General features: G+C 51.7%; 1 protein-coding gene across 3 annotated transcripts; it reads left to right on the top strand.

Moving 5' to 3' along the window:
• Positions 1-10284: 10284 nt before the first annotated feature.
• On the top strand, positions 10285-19610 carry MLN (motilin). 3 transcript variants are annotated; one of them, XM_010359043.2, is made up of 5 exons: positions 10285-10336; positions 13393-13516; positions 15310-15426; positions 18674-18776; positions 19447-19610. In XM_010359043.2, exons 2-5 carry the CDS (start codon positions 13400-13402, stop codon positions 19455-19457), a joined length of 348 nt encoding a protein of 115 aa, XP_010357345.1. In that variant the 5' UTR covers positions 10285-10336; positions 13393-13399; the 3' UTR covers positions 19458-19610. The 3 variants fall into 3 exon arrangements, with proteins under 3 accessions (XP_010357345.1, XP_010357362.1, XP_010357354.1); XM_010359060.2 differs by having other exon boundaries at positions 10292-10336; positions 18674-18755; positions 19447-19609; XM_010359052.2 differs by having other exon boundaries at positions 10292-10336; positions 19450-19609.
• The last annotated feature ends 3330 nt before the right edge of the window (positions 19611-22940 follow it).

Genomic DNA, 22940 nt, shown 5'->3' with positions numbered 1-22940 from the left:
GTTCTTTTAAGAAGAAAAACAATGAGGAGACAAACCCTAGGAAATCAAGTGGGGGAAAAATCCAATCCTGCCTTCTGAGGAAATGTTAAATCAGCGAATTGAAATGCCGACATGAAAGCAGGATGGCCGGTGGAGCCTGTCACACCCGGGCCAGCAGGTGGGTGGTGATGGGATGGGGCATAGCTGGGGAAGGGGCCTCCAGCGGCACCAGGCTGAGGCCCCAGAGTTCATACCCCGTGGCTCCCCTTTGGCTCTCTCTGGCCCCTGGGCTCTCATAGTCCCTCCCCACCCAGCAGTACAGTGTGATTTAGGGAGAAATCTCTTGCTTCAGCCCCTCCCATCACCAAATTATACTTAAGTCCCCTGCCCCACCTACCGTGGAGGAGAGCGCTCCCTCCTGGTGGCCTCAGTGAGTTTGGCCTCCTTGGCCACCCAGGATTGGCCCCTCGGGCTGAACCTCCTGAGAGAAAGTGGCCCTGCTGCCTTCCATACCCCCGAGCGAGTTAGCCCTTGAGGAGAGGACTGCATTCCTGTTTCCTGGGCATCCACCGATGCTCAGTGCCCTGGTCAGCACCTTATGACTTTGGACCTGCTGGACACTAGAGGGATCCGAGTGAAGCACACAGGGGCAGTGAGGAAGGAAAAGGTGGCTGGGGCCTGTGAAGAGGGCCCATCGGGGGTAGCCACTCAGTGCTAGGCTGTGGGATGGGGTGTGAAGGAGACCAAACGATACTTGGAGAGGAGAACAGCAACCAGGGAGGCAGCCTCAAGACGGAGCGGGGCAGTGGGAGGAAGAGGAGGCCAGGGCCCCTCCCTGGTACTTGAGCTGGGCCTAGGCCTGAAGAGGGCATGCGGGACCTCAGGGATGGCAGCTTGGGGGTGGGCGGGTGAAGGGAAACCCCTCCATGTGGTTATCGCCATGCCCAGGCTGTTTTGTCCTCTAACGAGCCATGTCCTCCCCATGCAGCATCGGTCCATGTGGTTCTGTGTGGAGCTGGCCTCTGTGGGAGCCTCCACACACTAAGCCGGCTGGGAGTCTTTTAGGAGTCCTTGGCCCTGTCATCATGAGCTTTTTGGAAAAACACTGAGGGGACAAACTGAACCCCTGTAACAACCTGACAAGGCCAGTGGCTGAGGGGAGGGCTGTACTCGCCATTTCATCGGCCCCCTCCCTTGGGAGCTAATAGCAAGCCCCCCCCGCCCAGCGGGAGGCTGAGCCCGCCCACACGCCTCTCTCCAGCTTCCTGAATCTCTTGTTTTCCTGAGTACCCTTGAATGAGGGGTAATCATTCCAGAGACTCAGCAGGAGATGTGTGGCTGCCCTTAGGGAAAAGGGAAATATGTCCAAGTCTATTTGTTTAAATTATTCAACCCTCCAGGTTTCAAAGCTGCGTGAAGGGTGGCCAGAGCCATCAGCACCACGGACAGCGCACGCGGGCCCAAGAGGCCACCAGGTGCCCGCAGGCTGGAAGCTAGGGAGGAGATGGATTCTAGGCCTAAGAAAACCTCACTCTCCAGGCCCTGAGAGCATGTCCCTTTGACTGCAGCTTGAAGGGACATTGGATAAGGAATGTCACTGCCGGGCCCAGTTGCCTGGTAATCAACCATTCTCAGTGCCCTGCATGGAAAGGCAATTAAGGCAAGAATTAAAAAGCCATCGCATCATTTAAAATCCAATAACACGGCTGGCCTGAAATGTGTCCCCAGTCTCTGGGGAGGGTGTAGGTGGGGTGTGGGAGATGCTGAGGGCAGAGGGATGCGACAGCGAGGGAAGAGAAAGCTAGAAGGAGAGAAGAGGATGGCATGGGCATGGAGGTTCCTGAGGCTGCACACCTTCCCACCACCCAGCTGAAGTCCGCTCACCCACCCCCTCTTAAGAGCCTTTTCTGATGACTCCGGCCTTAAGGATATTCTCTTCTCTGGAGTCCTTCAGAGCTGGCTGCCCGTGCTAAGTGCCGTCTTCTGGTATTCAGCATTGATTCCCGGCTGTTCATCTTTCCTTCTCGAGCAGAACAAGTGCTCCTGCAGGGCTAGGCTGTGCTTACAACATCCGTGTGCACACCCCCACCCGGTGCCAAGCACAGAGCTCAATACTAGGTAGCAATTATTCACCGCTTACCAGTGGGTCTCTTGCTGTACCTTCTACATACTGCCCCTGAACTGAACACAGTCCTACCCTACTCTGCATTACCTCTCTGCAACCCAGCAAGGCCATCCCCCAAATGAAAATAATAAAACTTGTGGTCCTCACAAGTCTGTGTGTTAAATGCAAAGCGAGTAAGGGCATTTCCCCCTTTCATTTCCAGTGTCTAAAAAGGGTTCATGCACATTCCTTCATGTAAAAGCTCTGATTCACTTCTCCCTCCTAAGACAGCCAGAGAATTCCTAATCTACTAAGATGATGTTAACCCTTTTCACATCAAATAAAGCCCTCCTGCAGGTAATCTGTCTGTCACAAGCTGACTGCCTTGATGTGACTTGGAAGTGAGTGGGGATACTCCATTCCCTTTCATTTTCCATCCTCCTTGGTAAAACCTGAAAGCGGGAGGATTCGGGTTTGATTGGAGCTGTTCTTGCAATTTATGCCTTCTGTCCCTCGAGGGCTTACACGTGTCTATTTTAAATAAACTCCCCCTTTTTTATCTCCTTTTTACAAAGAACAACTCAAATCTTCTCTGAGGAGAGCTTTACTTTGCAATGGATTTCAGTTCTGACAGTTCAACATTCATGAGGTGGGCCCTGGGTGAATAATGATTAAATGAATGATCTCTGTGATAGAGTCTTGCTTGAGAGCTGGGGATATTCTCTCAAGGTCCTGCAGTGTTTTTGGCTGTAATTTCCTAATAACTTGGTCGCTCTTTCAAGGAAAATCTTATTCTAAGAGGTGGAGAAGGAAGAAAAGGGATGGATGGTGTCAGGGGAGGGAAGGGCGAACTCTAATGCCCCCTGTCTTCAGAAGTGCCTTGGGCAGTTCTTCCTTGTTTTAGTTCTAGGTAAGAGGAGCTGAGGCTTGCCACTATCTAAACTGCTATCTCCAAATTCATCCTGCCTGCGTCCTGGACACTGCAGTGTGAACACAAGATCATGACTCTGGTTCACCCTACTATCCTACCTGAGATTTTGGGACCTGCCCATTTGGTGCATAGTTAGATGTGGCACACAACAGACTACAAGGATTAGGAACAGAGGATTGTGGTCATTTATGGTGGCGGATCTGGTCTCTACTTAGCCAGACATCTGTGAAGGGGTTGGGGCCTGAGGTCCCCAGAAAATGGAAGGTGTGACTGGCCCCTTACACCAGACCTGACCAGCAAACAATTTCACACTCAATTCCTGGGTGAACTCACCCTCTTCCACCAGTGTCTCACACTTCCCCAGATCTCACCCAGCGACCCAGCCCTATCCCTGGACGCAAGAGGAAACAGAATCCTCCCCTTTCTCCTGCCACTCCAGAGTGGGCTAGTGGAAGGAGACCCACAGCTGTCAATGGCAGAGGCTGCGTGTGGCCCGCTGTTTCCATTTGTAGCGGCTGGCAGCCCCCAAATCCAAAAGCCATCAGCCCAGTAGATGTGGGGAAGTCAACAGCTGAGGTTTGCTGATGCAATGGAAGAGAAAAAATTTGGACAGCTTGCGTCTTCTACCTGAATCCACCCTGGATAAGGCTGACATTTGAAGCAACTTTGGCTCCCATCCTCATGGCATAAAACCTCTACCAAGACTTCTTTCCTTCTTAAGCATGAAAGTGCAAACTTTTCTCAACCACAGACTTCAGACTTCCTTAATCATTTATGAGAATGTGTTAGCTGTCCCTGCCTCCTGTTCTAGTGTCTGGTGACCTCAGCTCGGGGAGCCAGGAGCTCTGCCTGCCCTGAAGGGGTTGAAGAGAAAGAAGCAGCTTTGGCTTACAAGAGGCCAACCTTTCCTTAGAATTAATTCATCACTTCCAAAGCAATCTGCTTTCTCTTCACACACATCCATCATTGCCATAAAAATATAAGTATACATATTTAAAACTTGATTAAAAGGAGCTCTGGTACCACAAGCTCAATTCCCAGAAGAAACAGGAAAAAAACAAATCCCATACAAGTCCAGTGCATAGACCCTGCTCTTAGCACCCACAGCCCGTCCTTGGAAAAAAAGTTATGTGATCTCTTCTTGAAGTTTTATAGCAGCAGCTTTGGCAATAAACCCCCGTAAATAGAAAGGAAATCCAGAAGCAAGTTGGTGACAGGGACATTTCTAGGAGTATTTTAACCCCCCGGGGAAATATTGACCAGGAAATCGGCAGGGATGTTATTGTAAAACTCAGCCAAGTCCCCAGGTTGTATGCACACTGTCAATAATCCATGAGGCTGAACCAAAAAGAAAAGCATTTTATTGGATTGTTTCGGGTCCAGGTTGTCACTGCACATTGAATGGACTCAACAGGAAATTGGAGATGCAGGAATGTTAATTCAAGTAGCAGATGTAACACACAAACAAGAAGCTCGGCAAATTGGAAATTAATCCTGGCCGGACCCTCTCTGTGTCAGTGTTTTCCTCTCCACTTGCACTGTGCCTGTATCATGGGGCTCTTGGCATATGGTTTCTGCTGTGTATCATTTCTCAGCAAATCATTTGTGAGTTCTGAAAAAAGATCCTGAGTCATAGAAGGAAAAGAATAAAAATACTCCACAGGTCACCAAAGCCTGTGTCCCCTGGGCCAGGGCACAGTTGTTGCCCAAAATACATCTCTCAGAGCTTTGCTTGACCCAGTTGTAAGCGTTGTCACCATCAACTCATATTTTTGCTTATGAGTCCGGTCTCACACCTCTGTCTCTGTAAGGGACATCAAAGACTTTAGACGCGAGGTCTCGGCAACAACTCTCTCTCCTCCTGCCCTCCCTCCTGCACCTGGGTTGCCTTGCCTTGGCCTTTGCTCACCATGAGTGATGCACATTTAATTCTTACCAGCGTTCTGGACAAGCCAACCTTTTGAAACCTTTCATTTTTCATTATTATTCCTTCAGCTTTGGCACTCCTGCAATCCTTAGGCTGTTTTGGTTCCTCTGAACTCTGCCTTCGTCTGGTCGCCACCCTCTGGCTCTTTGAGGAACTCGTCTGGAGAACAGGGCAGTGTTCAAGCTGCCCGGCCCCCGGGAGCCCCCAGTTGCACCTTTTCTTTTTGGCTGGTCCCTCCCTCTCACCCATATCCTCCATCCTGTGTCCTCAGGGCCTTGGTGACATATGTCCAGCAGCCTACCTGGCCATTTCCAGCACGCAGTTCTAACTCCTGACATCTTCTTGTATTAGATCTCTGTCCTCCCTGATGTTTGCTACATCTCCCAATTTAGTATCATCTGCAAATTTAATTAACATGCCGTTGCCTCCCTGTTCCAGACCATTAATGAAGATGTTATGGCAGTACCCAGCAAACAATATTTTCAAGGTCATGAGGAAAGGAGAGCTAAGCTGCTAATACCTCTGCCTGCTGTGGGAGAAAGAGGCAGTCAAGTGCTCACATGTGGTTTGAGCCATTTCCTCTGAGTTTTGTCAACTTCCTTTCCCAGACTTTGGTTAGGTTTCTACGCCTCCCCTCTGCCTCGGCTGCTGCATATCCGTGGCAATTCCCACTTGGAAAATGAAGAACATCAGATTACGCCTTCCTTTTATTTTTGTCCAGTTTCTAGCAGGAGAGAAACAGCCACTAATTGAGCATTTATAGGGAGAGCCAAGGTACATGGCAAAGACAAAGTAGTGGTTATTAGGCTTGTTATCTACCCAGCTCCATTTCTAAAGCACTAACCGTGGCAGTGGAAAATGCCCAGCGAGGACCAAGGCACAAACAAGGTAGAGAAGACGTATTCCTGGTGAGACAGTTCCCAAAGGGCTGGCCCACACGGCCTGCAGCCCAGAGGGGTGTGAGCGGAGGCCACTGCATCTCAGCAGCTTGTGACCCCAAAGCAGACCTGGAGCCCCCTGTGAGTCTACATTCCCCTTTTGCATTAGCAGGCACAGCTCATTGTGAACCCTGGTTTGCCTTCCTTCCACACCAAACTGCAGATGTCACACTGTAATACTGCAAATTACTTGGGTCAGAAACACTGAATCATGGGAGCGATCCAGGTTAGTGCTATTCACGCCCAGAGAATTGATCCCGGGTTATTTACTGTTTCCCGCACTTCCCTTCTCCCCATCTCTCACTACAGGCCTGTCTTGGGCTTGGAGGCTCCTAATCATTTCTCAGACAGAGTGTCTTGGAGGCTTCTCTGGACCAGAGCCCAGACTGGCCCAGCAGAGGTAGGGCACGGATCTCAGAGCTCTAGTATGGAGGGGCCCTGAGAAAGTGGCCTCAGATGTCTCCTTGTGCTCAGTGGACAGGCCTGGTCTGCCATCTGCAGTCCTCCTCCCAGGCCAAGCCTGGCCTCTCCAAGCCTAAGGACACACAGCACAAGCGGCACTTGTTCCGGTTGCTCAGCTCAGGCTGCCTCATGCTCAGGGACCTCATGGGGGATGGCTTAAGGAGACAGTGGCAGGTTTATAGAGTGGCAGGTTTATAGAACCAGGCCATTGTTTTGTGTCTTCCCCAGCTATAAACATCCCTATGCACACTCACCAAACAATCAGGGGCAGAAGAACAGAGTTATTAAATAAATAAATAAATAAATAAAAACTGATTCTGAAACCAGACTCCCTGGCCTGGCCATCTGAATAGCTGTGTGACCTTGGGTCCATTGTTCCACTTCAGTTTCCTCACATGTAAGTTGGGATAATAACCACATGAACCTCAGGGCTATTGTGAGGTTCTAAAAAGCAGACGCAGGCTGGGCACAGTGGCTCAAGCCTATAATCCCAGCACTTTGGGAGGCCAAGACGGGCGGATCACGAGGTCAGGAGATCGAGACCATCCTGGCTAACCTGGTGAAACCCTGTCTATACTAAAAAATACAAAAAAACTAGCCAGGCAAGGTGGTGGGCGCCTGTAGTCCCAGCTACTCGGGAGGCTGAGGCAGGAGAATGGCGTAAACCTGGGAGGCGGAGCTTGCAGCGAGCCGAGATCACGCCACTGCACTCCAGCCTAGGCGATAGAGCGAGACTCCGTCTCAAAAAATAAATAAATTAATTAATTAATTAATTAAATAAAAAGCAGACGCATGTAACATCTGGCTGTTATTTATCACATGCTCCAGACACCGTTGAGGTCAGGGACCAGCAAACATTTTCTACAAAGGTCCATGTAATAAATATGTTCAGCTTTGTAAGCCACAGGTCTCTGCCACAGCTACTTAGACTCTGCTGTTACAGCCCCAAAGCAGCCATAGGTAACACATAAATGAATGAGTGGATCTGTTCCAATATAACTGTATTTATAAACATGGAAATTAAATTCGCATGTCACTAAATATTCTTTTGATATTTTAATTATTTAAAAAGTGTGAAAACTGTTTTTAGCTCACAGGCTGTAAAAAAAAAAAAAGTGGCAGGCTGGTTTGGCCCATTTTGCCTGTCCTGGTCTAGGTCCTAGAGATGCAGATGTGATGTGCCCCATCACAGCAGCCCATGCTTATGGATGGAGCTCTCCAGAGCATCCCCCAGCCTGAGAAGCTGAGAGACTACTTCCTGACTCTCAAGGGACTACTTTGCCCCCACCAAGGTCTGTGACTTTGTCTTTTTTTTTTTTTTTTTAAGAGACAAGGTCTCAGCCGGGTGTGGTGGCTCAAGCCTGTAATCCCAGCACTTTGGGAGGCCGAGACGGGCGGATCACGAGGTCAAGAGATCGAGACCATCCTGGCGAACATGGTGAAACCCCGTCTCTACTAAAAAAATACAAAAAACTAGCCAGGCGAGGTGGCGGGCGCCTGTAGTCCCAGTACTCGGGAGGCTGAGGCAGGAGAATGGCATAAACCCGGGAGGCGGAGCTTGCAGTGAGCCGAGATTGCACCACTGCACTCCAGCCTGGGCCACAGAGCGAGACTCTGTCTCAAAAAAAAAAAAGAGACAGGGTCTCACTCCGTTGCCCAGGCTGGAGTACAGTGGCATGATCATGGCTCACTCTATCCTCCATCTCCCAGGCTCAAATGACCCTTCCACCTCAGCCTGCTGCGTAGCTGAGACCACAGTGGCATGCCATCATATGCAGCCAATTGTTTTCATTTTTTGTAGAGATGAGGTCTTGCTATGTTTCCCAAGTTGGTCTTGAACTCCTGGGCCTCAAGCAATCCTCTTGCCTCAGCCTCCCAAAAGCTGGGATTACAGGTGTGAGCCACCTTGCCCAGCCTAGCGACCTTTTCCTAAAAGCCCCTGTTGAAACAGGGACAGTAAGACTCCAATGAGGCCCAAGGTTAAGGAATGACAACTCTGCTGCAAATCCTGGCATTTGGAGCTCTAATTCCTGAGATAAGTCTCAGACCTCAGAGCCACACCACACATCTCACAACAGCCGCTGGTCCAGTGTGCTGGAGTTCTTTTTTTTTTTTGAGACGGAGTCTCACTCTGTCACCCAGGCTAGAGTACAGTGGCCGGATATCAGCTCGCTGCAAGCTCCGCCTCCCGGGTTTTACGCCATTCTCCTGCCTCAGCCTCCAGAGTAGCTGGGACTACAGGCGCCCGCCACCTCGCCCGGCTAGGTTTTTTTTTGTATTTTTAGTAGAGACGGGGTTTCACCGTGTTAGCCAGGATGGTCTCGATCTCCTGACCTCGTGATCCGCCCGTCTCGGCCTCCCAAAGTGCTGGGATTACAGGCTTGAGCCACCGCGCCCGGCCAAGTGTGCTGGAGTTCTAACCGTGGGTGCAGAGTGGAGTGCTGTACACAGAGACCCCGCTGGCAGGAAGCGAGGACACCGAGCTGCCATCTGTTTTCATTAAGCGTTGCTGAGCGGGGAAGGCAGAAGTTATTTGCGCTGGGTTTGAAGCACTGCAAACATTTGTTTCTGAGTGGAAGGGCCAGAGCAGACCCAAGGACTGGCTGGGCAGGGTCTCCTGGGTAAGAAGTAGTGCCCCTCTGGATGTGTGGGGCAGCCTCTCTGGAAGGTGCTACTAGCCAATGTAGGTCTCCTGGGAAAATGGCCACTGCCCACCCAGACCCTCAGGATTCCACATCCTGATTGTACCCCACCTCGGTCTCTGCCTGGTCCATCACAGGTACCCAGAAAACTAGAGATCTTCCAGAGCGATGTTTTTGCCCTAACATCCCCTTCAAGGTATCATGAGGATGCTCAATATTCCATTTCCTCCATCAAATCTAAATCCTTCTGCTTGGTTGCTAAGGGTCCGCACACTCAGACCCGACTGAGCGGCTCCCAGACCACACAGGGGACCTCCTGTGACACAACCACACCATTCTAAGCCTGTGTGTGCCCTAAATCCCCAGAAGCCCTCACTCCTGCCCTCTGCTGCACCTGGCCACGTCTGGCCTTCACCCTCATATAAAGAGACCCTGCAGGGGAGTCACAGATGAGCTGTTTAGCAGTGCCTCTGTTTCCTTATCTATCAGATGGGGGAAAAAAACGCACCTACCTTACGGGGTTGCTGTGTTTAATCAGAATGTTCGTGTCAAGCATTTCCTGAGTAATGCTGTGCTCTGGAAATGGCCCCACCCAGCCCCAGCAACAGCAACCCAGGTCTGACTCCAGATCACATTCACCTCTTCCCTCTTCTCTCTTTGAATCTTTACACATACTGTTTGAATTGCATGATTACCATGAAACATTGCCCAGGTAGGTGTCCGTCTCCCCATTTAGGCTGCGGCATGCAGACCTCCCACACTGCCACTCCTCTGCATTTCCTTGGCTCCTTTGCGGCATCTGGCCCCACACAGCCCTGGATCTGGACTCAGTCATTTTCTTTTCATTAATCCACTGAAATGCTGTCACAAACTCCTGAACACTTTCTTTCATGAGGGGCTTCAGGGGGAAGACTGAAGAGAAGTTATCTTTCTAATACAGCACTCTGACAGGTCAACAGAAAATCTGATCACTAGAGCGTTGGACTGCAGACGCTCACCAATGTCACATATTTAAGGAACAAAAAAAAAGAAAAGGCTTTTGTTAAAATGACCTCTGAGAGGCAGCCGAGTTTTCAGTGGACGGGAGAATGCCATCTGGGTGTCATCTGACTGTCGCTGTTCCTTCCAGGAAAGCCCTGGAAGCCCATAGCGTAGCTAGCCCTGCCCGGGGTTTCCACGAGTTTCAAGAATCCAGGCTCCCCCACTGAGGGCCCCCAAAGCTGTGGTCAAAGGTTAATGGGCTCCAAGGGCAGCTCCCAGAGTTGGGAGGTATATAAGAACCCATCAGATCAGTGGGACACCAGAAGACAAGCAGAGAGACTCCTCCAGACCCACTCAGACCACACGCACGCTGTAAGTAGCCCTCGGAGAAAGTGGGTGGGGAGTGGTCGGCATGAGCCCTAAAGCAGAACGGTGGTGCAAGCCAGAGCCAGCCTGGTCCAGGGCCCTCTGCCACCTACGTCCAGTGCCCAGCCGGCCTTCACACTGAGTGCCCGAGCTGATTCCCAAGGCATTAGTGAGCAGAGGCAGGGCTGAGGCACAGAGGTTGGAGGGAAGCAGGTGGGTGCACCTCCTGGCAAAGCAGAGTCTGTTGTGGGTGGGTCTGGCACATCCACGGTGGGCCGGGAACCCAAGCCAGAGCTCATCATGGATGCAGGGCTCCTCTTGGCATGGTGGCTTTGCTCTGGAAAGGTAAGGAAAAGCTGGCCCTGCGATGACTCATGCCTGTAATCCCAGCATTTTGGGAGGCCGAGGTGGGCGGATCACGAGGTCAGGAGTTTGAGACCAGCCAGGCCAATATGGTGACACCCTGTCTCTACTAAAAATACAAAAATTAGCTGGGCATGGTGGTGGGCGCCTGTAGTCCCAGCTACTCAGGAGGCTGAGGCAGAAGAATTGCTTGAACCTGGGAGGTGGAGGTTGCAGTGAGCTGAGATGGCACCACTGCACTCCAGCCTGGGAGACAGAGCAAGACTCCATCTCAAAAAAAAAAAAGAAAAAGAAAGAAAGAAGGAAAGAAGGAAGGAAGGAAGGAAGGAAGGAAGGAAGGAAGGAAGGAAGGAAGGAAGGAAAGAAAAGGAAAGAAAGAAAGGGAAAGAAAGAGAAAGAAAGAAAGAAGGAAAGGAAAGAAAGAAGGAAAAAGAAAGAAAGAAAGAAAAAGAAAGAAAGAGGAAGGAAGGAGGAAGGAAAGAAAAGGAAAGAACGAAAGGGAAAGAAAGAGAAAGAAAGAAAGAAAGAAAGAAAGAAAGAAAGAAAGAAAGAAAGAAAGAAAGAAAGAAAGAAAGAAAGAAAGAAAGAGAGAGAGAAAAGAAAGAACGAAAAGAAAAGAAGAAGTTGACCCCAGGGGAGAGCACACGGGGAGGCAAGGCTGGCCCGGCCAGGAGTGCTGCAGGGGAGGGCAGACAGTCACCTCCGTCATGCAGAGCTGGGCACTTGAAGGCTGAAGCCCCCCATCTCTGATGATGGGAAAGGAAAGTTAGTGCCTCACTGTACAATGAAAAGCTCCCTCTTCCACTTCCAGCTCGCCAGAACACATGAACTTAGGTGACATGCCGACTGTCAGTTGGATCAAGAAAATGAGCAGCAATTGGATTTTGCCTTTTTTTATTTAAAGTTTTTATTGATTCCTATGGAGTGAATTAAATACACCAGAATGAAACAGGATCTATAGCTTCTCTGAGAAGGAAATGGGACGCTATAAATGTGACACATCCATCTCTGCTTGGGGGAAAAGCAGGCCCCAGAGACTCTTCAGGGAAAGCACAGGAATGAGACGGGAGCAACAGTGATGGGTCCCACCCACCTCAACCCAGTCTCCCTTCAGCTCAAGCTCCTCTGAGGCTCCGCACAGGGCCTCGGCTTCCTGGGAGGTGGTCTTGAGTGGGCAGGTGGTCCTTTCAGCCTGCTGGGAATTTGCATACAGCTGGGATGGGGCGGCTTTCGCTGTCTGAGCTCTCTTGTTCTTGTTCATGGAGTCTGAACAAAATGAAGGGAAAATAGGAAGTGGGAAGAAGAGAGAGCTGGAACAGTAAGAAGGCAGAGGGAGCGTCTGGCTTGGCAGGGTGGCTTCAGATGACTGAGGAGACAGGTCTTGACTGAGAGGCAGGATGCAAGCCTGCAGCCTTGGAAAGTTCTGTTCAAAGGGGGAGCCACGTTGAGACCTGCAGAGGAGCCCCGAGGCCTTTCCAGGGCAGACCCTCTCCTGCTGACAGAATCCAGGCTGCCTAAGGACTGGAGGAGCACTTTATCTGAAACCTTGTAACTACCTCCACCCTACCCCTACTGCTGTCTCGGCCTCCCCTCCCTGCACTCAGTAGTCCACCCAGCACAGGAACAGTGGTGCCCAAGATGCATTCAACAGGCCTGCCCCCTGTGCCTTCTTCCACCTGCTATGGGCAGAGGCAACGTGGAATGGGGTATTGGGAAAAGCACTGGGCCTCAGAAGGCCAAGGTTCCAGCCCCTGCTGCCTTTGAACGAGTCAACCACGGCTGGCATTCAGCTAGGCCGCCCACCCCCACCCCAGGACCACCCTGTCCCTGCCCAAAGTCGCCCAGTGGACGCTTTCTTAAGGCTCTGCACCCCTGCAGTCACCATGCCTAACTGCTCCCCGCCAGGACCGGAGCTCCAAAAGCCCACCACAGCCCAATGTCCTGCCAGTTATTCTACACATACCTGCTTCCTGGTCAGCAATCACTGGGTTCCAGGGTGTGAGGAAAGAGGAGGCCCGCTCCCTGCTGTTTCAGGATGGTGGCCAAAGGCAGCTAGATGCACTGGAGCATGGGGCAGGGGGCTTGTTCCCAAGCCATCGCTCCCCCAACAGGGGAGGGGGTGCCCTCTTGGCTCAGGGATACAGCTCCATGCTGAATTTTTCCATCTGGCTCATCCTTTGCAATGACAGAGGTTCTACAGACCCAGGGTCCTGGCCTGGCACTTCCAGGCAGAGCCCTGGTCATCTGGGCTTGGGTCCACCCCTTTTGCCATTCTAATAGGCACTGGGGCAGGGAGGTTTCCCGCGGTCTTGGGGCACAGGTCTGTTGATAATCTAGGCAGTCCTTCTCTGAAAGATGAGGTCCTCCTGCCTTATGAGCCCAGCCGACCCCAGAAGACCTCACCTGTAACAAAACAGAAGAACAGACAAGTGAAATGATTCCTCCCTGGTGTGTGGCAAGGGGCTCGACGGCCTTTCCCAGGAGCTTGGCCAGCTGCCACAGCTCTGGGGCAGAAAGGTGCTGAGAGCTCATCTGCTAAAGCTCTGATGCCAGGCCCAAATCCAGAGAGGCTGAGCTCTGGCTGAAGATCACACAGCGAGAGCTGGGGCATGGGCCAGAACTGAGGGCCACTGCCTCGGACACAGCAGTCTGCCACTATACCCCAAACTTGGTGACAAGAGCTCCTTGTCATTGTCCAGCTCCAAGATGGTATCCCGTAAGGCTGTGGCTGCTCTGCTGGTGGTGCATGCAGCTGCCATGCTGGCCTCCCAGACGGAAGCCTTCGTCCCCATCTTCACCTACGGCGAACTCCAGAGGATGCAGGTAAGAACCTCCTGCTGCCTTGCTAGCAAGGCTGAGGTCACTATGACCTATGCCAGCGATACCAAGGAAAGTGTGAAGGACCAGGACCCAAGATAACCCCCAGTCCCAGCCGCCTCTCTGGCCACCTTTGCGCCTTCACTGGCATCACTCAGACATGTCAGTGGCTCATATGAGCAATATCTTTCCCACCCCTGCTTATCCTTTGGAGGAAATTTTTAATTAACAAGCCAATAAATATTTACTGAGCTGCTCTGCAGTATAAGAGGCCACCCTGGGCGACGGGCCCGAGCATGCAAAAGAATCTCAGCACCTCCCCATGTCCAGGGAGCAGGCTGGGGTGCCAAGACACGAACATATGAAAAATTAACTAACAGTCGCAGACAAAAGAGAGACGTCACAGGCAGGGCATGATGAATTGCCCCATCAGTGGTGCTCAGGTTCAGAGGAGGGAGAATCACCAAGGGCTGGAGCATGCTTGGAAGCCTGCAGGGAAAAGGTGGAACTCAGCTGGGGGCCTTGAGAGATCAGGAGCAAGGGACCAATGGGAGCCAGCACCCAGAGGCGGGAAACAAGGCTGTGGTCCATGTAGCAGTGGCCAAAACCTCCTCTTTAGGGCCCAGAAGACAACCAGGCAGGCCTTGTGGAACTCAGGCAGTGGAGCCTAAGGAAAATGGAACTGCTGGCTCTGCCTCCCGGCTGCCTTTTACTTTAGACTTCAGGGGATGCTGAGTGTCTATGCAGATGTTTGGTTCTCTTTAATCCCAGGAGATGAAGAAAGGGACTTCCATGCTCCACCCTGTCTGAAACTGAGACTCCAATAGGGATGAATACATGAGTTAGTGCCCAGGGAGGTCTCGAGGCTGTGGGGCACAGCCTGTCTGCAACTGCCCACTCTATGCGGGGAGGTGTGTGGGGATCCACATTCCCAGTGAACAGCGCTCTTTTGAGGGGCAAGGCCGAATCCAGATCCCCTTCTTCAAGCAGACATGGGAACTGGGTAGGTACTACAGCAGACCCCAACACACTGTCTTCCACGCTGGCACGCTCCCCACAGGATGACCGTTTGTTCTAGAATCACCACGTCTCAGGGCAGGCCAACAGCGGAGTCCCGAGAGTGTCACTAGAGAAAGCAAAGGAATGAGGATCTCAGTGCTCGGGGACCTGGCCGGCAGCATGCCGGGCAAGACTGGCAGCTGGACAGGAATAGTCAAACCCAGTGGAACATAAACTAGCAAAATGGCCAGCAAAAGACACTGCATTAATCTCTCCATGGCTTTTCTCCTCATAATTGCCAGGCACCGGGATTTTTATGAAGAAGCTACAAACTCCCTCCTCCATAATTTATCTCCTGTCTTGCCTCTTATAAATCACCTCCCAGGGACTCTGAGTTCCTGGGCCACCCCATGGCGCCCTCCCAGGCTAGGCTGACTTGCTACTTTTTTAATAGGCGCTCTGCTTAAAAAGACACATTTTCACACTTAATATGCTTGAAGGGTAGCCATTATTTTCAGCTTTTTAAGTTAATTAACAGTAACAATCTGGGTGCAATGTTTTAACTACAAAGGAATGGATTCCTCTTCAAGTTGATCTCTTGGTGGGCAATCTCAAGGGCCATCCATGAGCCACTAGTTAGTATCGGAGATTCCTCGTGCAGAAGGCTCCTGCGGGGAGGGTTCTTTCAGTCTGTAGGGAGCTGGGGGCAGGTAGCATCCTGGGCAGATGGAGACAGGCGAGGGGCCATCAAGGTGGGTTGAGGGAGGGCAGTTTTGTGCAATTTTCTGCTCTGCCCTTAGGAAAAGGAACGGAGTAAAGGGCAAAAGAAATCCCTGAGTGTATGGCAGAGGTCTGGGGAGGAAGGTCCTGTAGACCCTGCGGAGTCCATCGAGGAAGAAGGAAATGAAATGATCAAGGTGAGCAGACAACCGGGACAAGGGAGAGAAACTCAGAGCGGGGCATGCATTCCCCTGCCTGGCCTGGAGGCAGGGCCCACAAACCACAGCGAGCCTCAGAGTGTCCTAGGATACAGCAGTGAGCAAGACATCCAGGCAATGAGCTCCATCCTCGTAGGGAGAGACGACTCCAACAATGAGATAAATCAACCATTTCAGGCACCAGATAAGGAAGTAGGAGAGTGACTGAGTGGGGTTTGGGGGACTGCTTTGTCCCTGAGATGGGTCAAGGAAGGCCTCTTGGAGGAGGTGACATTTGACTTGAAACCTGAATGAAGGGAAGGAGCCACCTGTGCAAAGAGCTGGAGCAAGGACCTCCTGGGAGAAGGAACAGTGAGCACAAAGACTGAGGAGCACTGGTGGGCGCCAGGCCCTTGTGGCAGGCGCCAGCCGAGTAGGCGAGAGGGCAGCATGGCCAGCCCAGGCAGGGCCTGCATGCAGCGCCACTGAGGATTCAAAGCAGGGAAGTCACCGGAGCCCTCTTAGAGCTGGGGCAGCATGAGTGGAGGCAGGAGGCCAGGCAGCAGGTGCTGCAGTCTTCCGGAGAGAGGTGGCGAGGGTGCCAATTCCTCCCCTCCCAGACAGAAACCCAGGAGCCAGCCACAGGCCTCAACACCCAGGGCGACTGTTGGGGCTGGGGAGAAACTTGAGCTTGTCCCGTGAGCTCTTTTATTTCACAGACTCGTTTATTTGGGTGATCAATAAATGAGCCCCTCCTAGGTCTGAGGCACTGTCCCAGGCACTGGGGACAGGGTGGCGAACAGACAAAATCTCCGCCCTTGTGGAACTCACACTCCATAGGGAAGAAGAAACAAGATCCTAGGACGACTGAAACAGACCACAAACAAGGTAAAGACAGGAAGCAAACTCAACAGTGTGGCAGGAAATGACATGTGCTATGGAGGGAAACAGAGCCACAAGGAGCCGTGGTGGGTTATGGATCTCAGTGGGCAACAGCAGGTGTCCTAGGAGACGGTAGGGGCACACAGACCAGAAGAGAGCAAGGCATGAACCACAAGGATTTCTGGGGGAAGAGCCTTCCAGGCGGAAGGGACAGCCAGTGCAAAGTTCCTGAGGCAGGAGAGGGCTTGGCGCATTCAGGAAGAGTGAGGAGGCCAGAGAGACTGGTGGAGGGGCAGGCACAGACTGTGGAGTTCACAGGCCACTGGACTTTCCATTCACTCTGCTGAAGTGGAGCCCTTGGGGGTTTTGAGCAGAGGAGGGACGGGATCTGATTTACATTTTAAAGGGGTCTCTCCAGCTGCTGAGAACAGACTGAAGGGACTGGACAAAGGCAGAGTTAGGGAGCCGCTGAGGAGGCTGCTATAGTATGAGACACAGAGAAAAAGAGAGAGGAGACTTCAGCCTCAGGCGGTCTTGGTGGAGGCAGGGCAAGGAGGTTGGATGTTTTAAATATTTTGGAGGTAGAAGCCCACAGGATTTGCTGAAAGAATGGATATAGGATGTTAAGAAAAAGTGAAAATTGACTTCAAGGGTTTGGGCCAAAACAACTAAAGAGGGATTTGCCACTCACAGAGAGAGTAGTTTGTGGTTGCCTGCAGGATGGCAGGAGGAAGGTCAGGAAGTCAGACTGGGCCTGAAAACCATGAGATGCTCTTGGGCATCCAGGCAGAGACATTGCCCGAGCAGGTGGACATACAAGTTTGGAGTTCAGGAGAGATGTGAGGGCTGGAGGCACACATGTAGGAGTCATCCGTGGTTAGAAGGAATTTCAAGCTAGGTGTGGGTGAGCCATTTGAGGGGACAGGTATGGATGGAGAAGGAGAGACCCAGGCCTGAGTGTGGGTCACTTCCACACAAAGGGGCCCGAGGGGCGAGAAGACTGACATCCAGAGAGAGCAGGGGCCTTGTCACGGTCACACAGGAGTCAGGGCAGAACACAGCTGGACTCCCACCTCCCACTGGACACAGGCCAGTGATCCTTCCCGGTGCTGTTGGGCCCAGAGAACAACCTGGGTGCTGTCGCCGCACTCAGCACTCAGCAAGGTGGGGCTCCTTTCCCCCCACATCCACTCCGAACTCCTTGGGCTTCTGAGGAGGGAGCTGGGAGGGAATCCAGCAGCTGGCGAGCAGGAACACACTCAGAATCACCTCCTAAATGCACCTGAGTCGGAGTTTGAGGCACTAACTCCAAGGTTGCCCAGGGACATGGTATGTCCATGAAGCCTTCTTGGGAAGGCTTGGTTGGGGCCCCTCTCACCTCTTTCCATCTCCTAGAACCACGACATACAGAGCTGGGAGGGCCCTTTGGGATTGCCCAGTCCAGCCTCCTCGTGTTCAAGTAAGGACCCTGCTAGAGGGTCTAGAAGGAGAGGCATAACCACAGCCGGGAATGGCATAAGCAGGACGGGACTGGGGCCCTTCAGACACCCTTCAGGCACCCTGAGCCCCCAAGGGTCTAGGAGGCCCATTCCTAGAACTCAGGGAGCCCAGTGGGAGGCAGAGGCCAGGAGTCTTCCAGTCTGCTGGCTAGTTTGTGCAGCAAGAGTATTGATCCAGGAAACTCTGGCGGGGGAGGGGGGGGCGGGGGCGACAGGGAGATCAATCAGTGCCCTAGGCTCTGCCTCGAGGCTGCAACTACCGCTTTGGTGGAGAGCCTCCAGACAACAAGAGGAAAGGTAGCCTGGTGATCGTGGGCACAGACCCTGGAGCCAGGCCCCTTGGATGTAACATCTTCGTCCTCTGCTCCTTACCACCTGTGTGGCCTTGAGCAAGTTACTCAATCTCATTGTCCTCAGTTTCCTCATTTGCAAAATGGGAACGTTAACCGTCCCTACCCCACAGAGCTATTAAGAGGTTAATATACATAGAGCACTTAGAATAAGTGTAAAGCATAGAATAAGGGTAAGGCTCCACAATGTTGGCTATTATTGTTGAGGGGGGAGTGAATTCCCTCCTCGTGAGAAAAGCCTGCTGGGGTTCCTGCTGACCCCACCCCTCCTGTCCCAGCATCACCATTAGGGAAGGTGTGTTGATCCTCTCAGCAGGACTCAGAGACCTTCAGGATCCAGCCCTCTGGTTAGAATTAGGGGAAGGTGGCAGAATTCCCAGCCATCCCTAGAGGCTCTAGTGGGGTCTGCAGGGTGATGTGGCTCCCGTGGGTCCCTCCTGCCACCTGTAGTGCACCCAGGGGTTAAGGGCCCTCTCCACACCTCTCCCTTATTATTAATGCTGTCTTATTTCACAGCTGACTGCTCCTCTGGAAATTGGAATGAGGATGAACTCCAGACAGCTGGAAAAGTACCGGGCCGCTCTGGAAGGGCTGCTGAGTGAGATGCTTCCCCAGCACGGTACGGGGAGGGCAGGCGTCTCTGCAGCTTGGCCAGCCTCCGCCCACCCTGGCGTTAATACTCCAGAGGCAGGGTTTCAGGGTGGCAATTTGTCTGGCGGCTTTGCACTTGAGAATGTGGAGCTGTCTTCTCCCTGGGCTATGCTGTGATACCTGCTGGTGGCTGCAGAGCCCCAGTTCTCCAGGGAGGCGGGTCTCAGACTGGGTTCCCAGCAACCCACCCCACTCTCCTGCTCCAGATATTTTAATTCCCTCCCACAACATCACCACGGGGTAGTTGCTCCGAAGGAAACCTTGATGCACTTTCCCTTCCCCATTCATTCTGCAAATTAAAGTCCTGAGCTCCATTTGGCCTTGCCCAGTTCAAGGTCTGCCTGAGTTACTTGAGCAAAGCTACATCTCCTCTGACAAACAGCCACTAATTACTTCTCATAGTCCCCAGGAGGAGAGAAGAGACTCGAGAAAGTGCTGTTAGTGATGGAGAAACTGGGAGGTTAAATGACTTGCCCCAGGCTATAGACAGCTTCCGGGCTCCTTGCAAAACATCCCACCTTCCCGCCCAGCCTGCCCTGGTGCCCCCTCCTCCCTCCGACCTACAGGCAGGTTTTAGAGGGCAGTTTCATAAGCAGACCTGCTGATGGTACTGAGTGCAAACCTCTGCTTTTCTCCAGCAGCCAAGTGACGGCCATGCTGGGGAGAAGGTGGACAGATTTGGGAGGACTCTACCGCGCAAGTGAGGCCCTGGGAATTTGCACAGCCTGCCAGCTGGGCCTGGAAGGAAAACACCCTTTCCAAAGCAAATCCCCCTCCAGCAAATAAAGCATGAAATACACAGAAATGACTCTTATTTAATATTTTAATTCCCAAAGGGCAAACTCAGGTCGCAAGAAAAAGGCGGGAAAAGTAAAGCTCAGAGAAAGTTGGCCATAAATAATGCTTACATTAACATTGTGTGCCTTTTGTGAGTTCTAAGTTCAAATATTAACTCAGATCCAAACAACTAAAAGAGTACCACTCACTGGCCCTTCCATTATAGGTGAGGAAACTCATCATTTTTTTGCCCACACACCGAGCCAGTGACAGAGTGAGGACTGGAATTCAGGTCTCCCGGGTCTCGGTCCATTTTCAGTTTACTGACATGCTGGAGGTCTAATGGGCCAGAGAATTTTAGGGCCTCTGCACTCAACCCCTTGCCAAGTAACTTCCAACCAGCCCTTTAACCTCAATGAGCCTGTGCAAAACCAAGGTGGTAATATCTGCCTTGAGATCTGGGATGGAGGCACAAGCAAAGAGCAAATTACTATTATCACCTTGTGACTATCAGCCCCAGCATCCGCAGCAGAATTACACAGCCAACCCATTTATTTTTGCCTTCTAAACAAAACTGGATGGGAAATTTCATTCTAATTTAATTTTACATTAATGAATGTTCATTTATTTATAAACTGGGGCCACATCGGAACTGCAGCTCCCTCCATCCATAGGTTACCAGCAATTAGACACAGTGTCCTTTCTGCATTTCCACCCAGGCTTAGCCACAGAAAGTAGTTACCAGAACAAGAACTCCAACGCTGAACAAGGGACCCTTGTTGGAGGTACTCTGAATTCTCCTGAGAAACACTCAAACCTCCCATGGGCTCCCACCCCTGCCATGCTGCACATTCACACGCATTTCCAGCATATACCGATCAATCCCGGAGCAGCTGCAGGTTCCTGGGAAATGCTGCCAAGACGCCCGGTAATAGAGAGAGAGGGCTGCGGCAGAAGGGCATGCGGGGGGCGGCGGGGGAGACACAGAAATCTATAAAGCCTGCTGCTGGGAAGATCTGGATCCAAGACTCCTCCCTGCCCTTCCGAGCTCCACCAAGCCAGTTCACCCCATTTTCTGTAACATACTCCAAGAAGCAGAGAAACGAGATGCTCACGGTGGTCCCTTTCCCCGTGGAAAATGCATTTTGTGTCCTTCCCTCATCCTCTGCTGGAATCTGCCCCTGTAACGAGACCGCCTTCCCCCATCACCAGCAGGGGGTGCCCATTTCTGGGGCGGGGCCCCAGCACTGGCTGGGGCATTTTCCCTGAGATTCTGGGTGTTGAAGTGCCTCTAGTTGAAATAGACACCCACCACGGAGGGACATGGGGTCCCCAGGAGACTCTGCCCAGGCGGTCTGCCTGTTTAGGTGGGAATTGGTCCAGCAACCACAGCACTGGGGAAGTGAGAAGGTGCGTTCTGCAGAAAAGCCCTGTTCAAAGCTCAGCGCTGCCGCCCGACAGCCCCAACCCTCACCCCGCGGCCTCGGATGTGCTTCTCGGTAATGAGCTGCAACAGGGACCCAACTACCACCTACATCTGTATGCACAGTGCCCTGGCCACTTGTTTAGATGTGTCGGCTCCTTTCTTCTCTCGTTTTCCCCCTCCTGCCACTGTTCAATTTCTCACAATCGGCTCAAATAATTCTTTTTTCACTAACAAGCTTCTCCAGTTTCCAGGACAGCCAGCTTGATTGCTTATGGGACATCCACAGCTTTGGAAGAAATTAAAATTGGGAGGAGGTTGGGGAGGATTCTGTGAGCTGAGTGAAGAGAAAATGACCATGCTTTCACAAAACAGAAGAAAAAGAGACATGCTCCTGGTTAAAGCAATAGAATGAGTGGGACCAGAGACCAACCAGGATCAGAGATAGGGAGGGTAGCCGGAGTAAGCAGGAGAGCAAAGACACCATTCCTCTTCACACGTCACCCAGGCTTATCCAGCAACATCTGCAAGAATCTCTCCAGATATCTGGCAATTACAGAGAGGCACGGATTACCCCGTGTTCATCTGGAATGTACTTTACACTTAACAGGACCACAGGTCATTACAGTGCAACTTGAACCTAGCTTCACAAAATGGAGATGATGAGGTATTTTCTTGGTAACCGCATCAGTGTGATCTTAGCATTACTGAGCTATGTGGATTTGCCATGAAATTGAATAGTTAAAAGCAAAGAGTAATTGTCTGATATCTGTATGCTGTAATTTAGTATAATCTAATCATGGACAAAGCCCAAAAGAAAATATTCTCAAAGCATTACATTTTTCTTCATACACAATTTGTTATTGACATTGGGTAATATATTCCATGCCTTTGAAGGAAGTCTTACTCATGGATATCAACGTGTGAGAGCAGTCAAAAGAGTGAGGGATTTGTTTAATTTTCAACAGATTATGAAATACCATTCTGGCATTTCTCTGTGACTCCATTTTCCCCATGAGCCGATGCATCCTCAGACCTAGAGAGAGAGAAAAAGAGTGCCCTCCTCTTCCATAATGCACTGAGATGGAGCAGCGGGAAGCTGGGTGTTCGTGGGGTCATTCCAGTCAAAATCTGAGCCCCAAATGGCCCCACATTTCAACCACAATCTCCCGGTGCCCTGCCCCCACTGTAATGCCACCTATGGCGTAGGTGGGGAAGCCCTGAATAGCTGAGGCCCTCCATGAGGGGGATCAAGGACGAGTCCGTGGTCCCTGAGTATCTTTGAGTACCTGATAACTGTGTGCAGGGCTTTTTGTAGGAGGAGGAGGAGAATGGAACCCACTAAAAGATTTATGGCTGTGATTATTATAAGGCTCTGCCAAGACAGAGAGAGGTCAGCGGGACGGAAGGGAGTGTGGCAGCCCCCCGGGAATCCAGAGCATGCTCCGAGCAGCCCTTCACCTCTGCCAAATGTGTGGATGTGGTTACTAAGTAGATTTAGATATTGGAGCTTGTTTTTCCTCTTCTGCCTTTAATACATCAGGAAGACGGACCACAGCCTGAGCTGCTGCTCACCTTAAAAAAAAACACAGCAGTGATGAGAAAGGAGGGCATGCAGAGCAGCCTCTGACTTTGCAACATTGCCCTTTTCTTTACAATATGCCTTCCTGCCGTGGACAGGCCCAGCAGGAGAGCCAGGCTGAAGGCACAGAAAGGCTGGCTCCCAGAAGCCCTGGTGGGCTTCGTGGGCAGCTCCCAAAGGGGCAGCAGTGGCAAAGAAGAGCAGAGGTTGAGCCCTTCCAAGCGGAGGGGAGCGTGTGGATGGTTGTGTGGAGGAAAGCAAAAAGGAACACGCCAACTTCACTAAACCAAAGAAGGGCTATAAATCTGGGCAGGAACGTGACTGGAGCTGGGAGTCCAGGATGAAAAGGG

Source organism: Rhinopithecus roxellana, chromosome 4, assembly GCF_007565055.1.
Source record: "Rhinopithecus roxellana isolate Shanxi Qingling chromosome 4, ASM756505v1, whole genome shotgun sequence".
NCBI lineage: Eukaryota > Metazoa > Chordata > Mammalia > Primates > Cercopithecidae > Rhinopithecus > Rhinopithecus roxellana.
This window is presented reverse-complemented; position numbering and strand designations above follow the sequence as displayed.